Below are 5,864 nucleotides of genomic sequence, written 5' to 3'. Positions count from 1 at the left end.
AATAATCATCTGAGAATTTGTCTCGTTTATATGTACCATGTTTTCTTGGTTTTCCACTTTGAGTTTCTATCTTGGTAACATAATGCTGGGTTTACAAATACCACAATGGGCGTAAGAGAAAACACATATTGTGGGGTTTTATATATTTGTTCTTTGGCATCTCATCAAATAGGAAAACATGGCTATCTGTAGCTACTTGTCTGATAACATTTACTTGTAAATTTGATAGTTTGATAATATGTTATATGTAGAAAAGGGCGTGAAATATGCTTTAATTTTTTAGCAAAACTGCTGAGTTCAACACACTTAACTTCAAAATAATCATCTGGGAATTTGTCTCTTTTATAAGCACCTTGAGATGACACTGTTTTTAAAGTGTGCTGTATAAATGAAATGTATTATTATATGTACCATGTTTTCTTGTTTTTTCTACTGTGTTACCAAGATAGAAACTAATGGGCGTGAGACAAAAAATAAACATATTTCGGGGTTTTATATATATTTTCTTTTTTATCAAATAAAATAACTAAGGAAAACATGGCTATCTGTAGCTACTTCAACCAACTCACATTGTGCATTGCATGTTTTTAATTGAATATGCACGTTGTATTTCAGGGCAAGAAAGGTGAAAGTGGATTGCCTGGAGTGGACGGGCTTCCTGGAGTCCCTGTGAGTACAAAATAAATGTGCATATTAGCAACACACTTGTTGATAATGACCTCTTATTTATGCCCGTGCTTGTTCTTCACATCGGGGAGGATAATTAATTTGGTATTTGAATTGCTCCATATTTAACAGAGTAACCTCTCTCTCAAAGGTCTCCTCACCGTGTGTTTTGATAAGAGGGAATATATACAGGCTAGATTGAAATCAACAGGTTGTCCTAATCATTTCCAAACTGCTCCCTGGAGGAAATAGCAATACACTTACCTTTAGGTGCTGTAATACCGCCCCCTAGTGGCTGCTTTCATGTACACTGTCTAGTTGTGTACATACATAAAAGTATATATAAAGTACATATATATACCTTCAAAAACCATTATATGCAGTGGCAGAATTTGATTAACCACATTTACCTAATTATTAAGTAGATGTTTGAGGTACTTGAACTGTCATTTATTGTAAATGTTTGCCTCTACTCCACGACATTTTGAAAGCCTTTAGTTACTTTACAGGTTCAGATTATTAGAGAAAACTAAATGTGAATTAACTAATGGATAGACAGTGACATATAATTATATTTTAAAATCATCAGCAAAGTAATTCAAATTATCTCCACATTTACTAACTACGATGAACAAATGAATGCATCAGTCATCATAATACTGTCATTTATATACATATCATTTAATATATTATATATCTGAAATGTGCCATAAGGCATAACAAAACATTTTGGTACCTACATATTATATATTTTGATTTCAATACTTGTTTTGTTTTACTTTAAATGCATGACTTGTACTTGTAACAGAATATCTTTAAATAGTATTACTGCTTCTATTAAAGTATACAATCTCACCACTGGTTATATAAGTATGTTCATTACATCATAACCAAGTGATTTATTTACATTATTGTACCTTTTCTTTGTGTTTTTGCAGGGTATTCATGGTCCAGCTGGGACAGCAGGAAGCAAAGGGCAGACTGGACCTCCTGTGAGTCTCTGAGGACACACTCTGTCTTAAACATCATCATTTGACAATTAAATCATGAATTAAACCTGTCTGTCTTCATGCAGGGTCTACCTGGTGAAATTGGATTTTCAGGCAAACACGGGGAGCCAGGGAAGTCTGTGAGTCGGCCTTTTGTTCTGAAATAACAGCATTTGATGTGAATACTACCTGAAGTCTTGGTGTTTAATCCCTGTTGTTGTTCCTCTGTCACTAAATGTCAAACCTTTCTCATCTTCAAAGGGTCTTTCTGGTAAAGACGGACTGGACGGTCTTCCTGGAAACGACGGTGCCACGGTCAGTGTGAACTTTAGAAAAACCTTTCCTTTATTTCTGTTCTGTACGCCCAACGTGCTCAGCAGAGGTGGAAAGTAGTGGAGTAGAAATACTTCGTTACTGTACTTAAGTAAATCTTTCTGGTATCAGTACTTTACTCCACCACTTATTTTTCGGACAACTTTTTACTTTGACTTCTTACATTTTGAACACAAATACCTGTACTTTCTACTTCTTACATTTTGAACCCAAATACCTGTACTTTCTACTTCTTACATGTTGAACACAAGTACCTGTACTTTCTACTTCCTACATGTTGAACACAAATACCTGTACTTTCTACTTCTTACATGTTGAACACAAATACCTGTACTTTCTACTTCTTACATGTTGAACACAAATACCTGTACTTTCTACTTCTTACATTTTCCAAACAGGCTGGTTCCTTTAGTTTGAATGTGTGTTTGGTGGCGTGATCATTATTATTTAGAGTCATTGCGTGCCTATTGATTTGAACATGATCCGTGTATCCATCATTTCCTGGTCTTCTCTAAAGAAGAGGGACCAATGAAAACGTTGTCATGTTGCCGTTGTTCAGCATGGAAACATTCATTAGCTAACAATGACATTATTGTTCTATTAATATAAAGGGAGGTCAGGTACTCTTTAAAACAGCTGCTAGTTATGGGTACTTTTTACTTAAGTACATTTCAAAGCTTCTGTACTTCTACTTGAGTAAAGAATGTGTGTACTTGTGCCATGTCTGACCTTGACTTTCTGCCTCATGTTTTTGTATTCATGTTTCTGTGATCTGAATTTTAACTTTTGTTCTTTCTTGTGAAGCACTTAGTGAATTTTATTTCTGTGAAAGGTGCTATACTAAATAAACGTATTATTATTTACCTGCACACTGGGACCACCATAGGGTTGTCTTTGATCTCTCTGAAGTGGCCCCTGTCCTTGAGGGCCTGCAGCACGGCCTTCCTGGCCTCAAAACGCTTCATGCCCTGGGGTACAGACAGAATACTTAAAAATGAAAATGCAAGACATGAAACTGCTACACCGAGCAAACTTGTGAGGAAGTCTGACTTTTTAGTGAGACGGTGGTGGAGACTCTGCAGGGGGAAGGGGCGATAATGAGACACTTTACCAGGAAGGGAGGGGGCACGTTAATGAGCAGGCCGTTCTCATCCAAGATGTTGATGAAGGCCAGATTGTGTCTCTCTCCAACCTCGTAGTCATTATGGTCGTGGGCTGGGGTGATTTTGACAGCACCTGAGCACAGAATGGTGCAGAGGGACAGGAGAGGGAAATACAGGCCATAATGAGGCAAGTGGCATGGCGTAACGACTTGTTATGATCACTTATTCTCAGCACACTGCAGCGCCACAGGCAGATTGGCTCGTCCTGTAACCATGCCTACCTGTTCCAAAGCTCATATCCACGAAATCATCGAAGACGATCGGCATTTTGCGGTCGCAGAAGGGGTGCAGCACCATCTTCCCCTTGAGATGCTGATACCTGGGGTCAGCGGGGTGCACGGATACAGCGCTGTCTCCCAGCATGGTCTCGATACGAGTTGTTGCCACGATCACCTCCTCGTCTAAGCAACAGAGAAAGAAGGAAGGTGTTACACAAGTGGCTCATGTTCTGAGCAGCGAATATGAACTGCTACCATCTAATTAGAGATACAGATTTCAGACTTGATCTGACCAATAAAGTATTATCATATCGTATCAAGGTGTTTGTTCGTTATATTCTCCTCTCCATGTGCTCACATACCTGTTCCGTCCACTTTGTAGGCGAAAGACACCAACACCCCGAACTCCACTTTCTCTTTGTAGCCAGGCACGGGCAGCAGCGTCCTTCCAGTGAGCTCCTTCTTATCCACCTGAAACCAACCGCAGATTTAATTAAGAGAGCACAGCATGCACAGCTCTGATCAAACTACCGGCTTATAACAAGTAAGGCTGGGTACTCAGGGAAAAAACTGATCATGTCATTTGCTATGAATTCCAAAATCATACTTCTTTTGTGTACCTTTACTTTCTGACTATAATCACATTGTAGAGGCCTTAAAGCCAATAGTTTAAGGCAGGGGTTCCCAACCTTTGTTGTGCCAAGGACCGGCAGATACATTAAAAAAAATTCGCAGACCGGTTGTCAATTTTAGCTGATTTTAATATTTACTCACCAGCAAGTGGCAACAGAGGCTAATTGTTTTTAACAGCCTGAAGAAATACCAATATGCATCCAAAACATATTAATAACGTTTAATATAACGCCCGGTACCGGGGGTTGGGAACCCCTGGTCTAAATGACAGAACTGCATTTGAATAAATAACGAGTTGAATCTTACCATGACCTTTCTGGCTCCCTGCAGGTTCTTCTGTCGGATCTCAAACTGAGCGTAGAGCAGCCAGATCTTAGCGAACGTGAACTGAGATAAAAGAAACAACATTATCAACATCTTGTATTAACTGTACCAACACTGATCACACCGGCACTGTGTCTTTAATACTCTAGCTAGGAACAGATCATTAAAGACTTGATCTAAGATAAAACAAATAATTACCTTTTTATGTGGGATGAGGTCCAGACTGGCCTGGTACACCTGCCTCGTTCTCTCTGGATCCTGATGGGAGAAAGCAAGAAGAGATATGTTTGACACGCATAAAAGGATCGTTATTATGCAGTTTGTTTTTCATTAACATCCTAATTAATAAGACAAGAAGCTGACTGGCTGAAAGAGAATACGTGAGCAAGTCAGTTCATTGGATTCCTTTGGCTTTTTGGGTTCACTTGTGTGAGCCCCGCCCCTCACAGCGCGCCTGCTGCTGGTCACATCCTTATGTAAACAAACACGCATGTAAACGGCAATTTATCGAGGTCAGAAAAGTTATCGTTCATTTTTATTTATCGTACGATAAGTCAATGAATTGCTTATCGCGACAGGCCTAGTCCAACTGTTATTTTTTATAAGATATGTTCTTACTCTATACCTGTGAATAACCTTATTTAACGCAATTCATGGTTAAGATCTTTAATTATATTGATAACACAAACCTTTTTAGATGTTATGGTCATTATGTAATTTACAATAAGCTAATTCTTACTTTAATTTCCTATGTTTATATATCAAAAAAGAAAATCTATTTTATCCTTACTTTCACTTCATTTATATAAATATTATTTTAGATTTTATTGCAGTTTTACTTTAAATTCTTGTGTTTATTTTCAAATGTTTACATGTATTTGTACGTATCATGAAAGATCATTTCCCCAGGGGTTAATTCCAGTACTCTGATTATTCACGATTCCTTTCTCCTTTATCTCCTGCAGTGAAATTAAGGTTATAATTAGACCCTCCAGAAAAATGCGAGAATTTACCGCATAATCAGCAAAATGGCGCAGATTTTTAAAAGGCCGCATAATCCCCGCATTTTTCCACAAAAAGTTGAGAAAAAAAAAAGTTGACTTGTCTTGACGTCATCAGCTCGCGCATCACAGAATTTAAACAACACTGTATAGAGTGAACGTGTGGAGCTCACACGATAGAGAAAACACCAAGATGAAAAAATCTAATCCATCTCATTTACCGACGAACATTTCTACTAAAGACCGGGCAAAAAGTGGGGGGAAACTATTCTGCACCCCGTGCAACTGTGTGTTGGAGCATAAGAGAAAATCGACGGTGACGACCCACTTTGAATCATTCAAACATTCGAAAATGCTTTCTGCTGCTGCGGACAAGAAAGCCAAACAACTCACGTTCACCGAGGGATCAACCTCCAAAACCCTTTAGAGGGCTACAAGAAACGAAGTGAGTAGCCTACAAGATTGAAGCTGGTCAGATAACGAACGAGTAAATGAAAACAGAATGAGGCGGAGAAGTGTGTGTGTGTGTGTGTGTGT

At 38.5% G+C, this 5,864-nt stretch overlaps 1 protein-coding gene and 1 long non-coding RNA gene across 2 annotated transcripts; one reads left to right on the top strand and one right to left on the bottom strand.

Moving 5' to 3' along the window:
• The first annotated feature begins 614 nt into the window (after positions 1 to 614).
• Positions 615 to 1,796, top strand: LOC104950408 (uncharacterized). The gene is made up of 3 exons (XR_798914.1): positions 615 to 669; positions 1,605 to 1,658; positions 1,742 to 1,796. It is a non-coding gene; the product is annotated as an uncharacterized lncRNA (long non-coding RNA).
• A 1,052-nt stretch (positions 1,797 to 2,848) lies between these two features.
• Positions 2,849 to 3,974, bottom strand: LOC104950409 (valine--tRNA ligase-like). Its single transcript, XM_010776926.1, has 5 exons — positions 3,957 to 3,974; positions 3,732 to 3,840; positions 3,373 to 3,552; positions 3,100 to 3,224; positions 2,849 to 2,956 (listed from the first exon to the last, which is right to left on the bottom strand). The coding sequence occupies exons 1-5, from the start codon at positions 3,972 to 3,974 to the stop codon at positions 2,849 to 2,851; spliced, it is 540 nt and encodes a 179-aa protein (XP_010775228.1).
• Between the last annotated feature and the right edge of the window lie 1,890 nt (positions 3,975 to 5,864).

This window comes from Notothenia coriiceps, unplaced genomic scaffold, assembly GCF_000735185.1.
Source record: "Notothenia coriiceps isolate Sejong01 unplaced genomic scaffold, NC01 NC01_scaffold00017498, whole genome shotgun sequence".
NCBI classification, from domain to species: Eukaryota; Metazoa; Chordata; class Actinopteri; order Perciformes; family Nototheniidae; genus Notothenia; species Notothenia coriiceps.
This window is presented reverse-complemented; position numbering and strand designations above follow the sequence as displayed.

Excerpts from the sequence above, each read along its gene's own strand:
- LOC104950409 (XM_010776926.1), bottom strand. Across the intron at positions 3,553-3,731 it reads CTACAAAGTGGACGGAACAG|ACGAGGAGGTGATCGTGGCA; the intron begins GTATGTGAGCAC and ends TCTGTTGCTTAG. Across the intron at positions 2,957-3,099 it reads ACGTGCCCCCTCCCTTCCTG|GGCATGAAGCGTTTTGAGGC; the intron begins GTAAAGTGTCTC and ends TCTGTACCCCAG.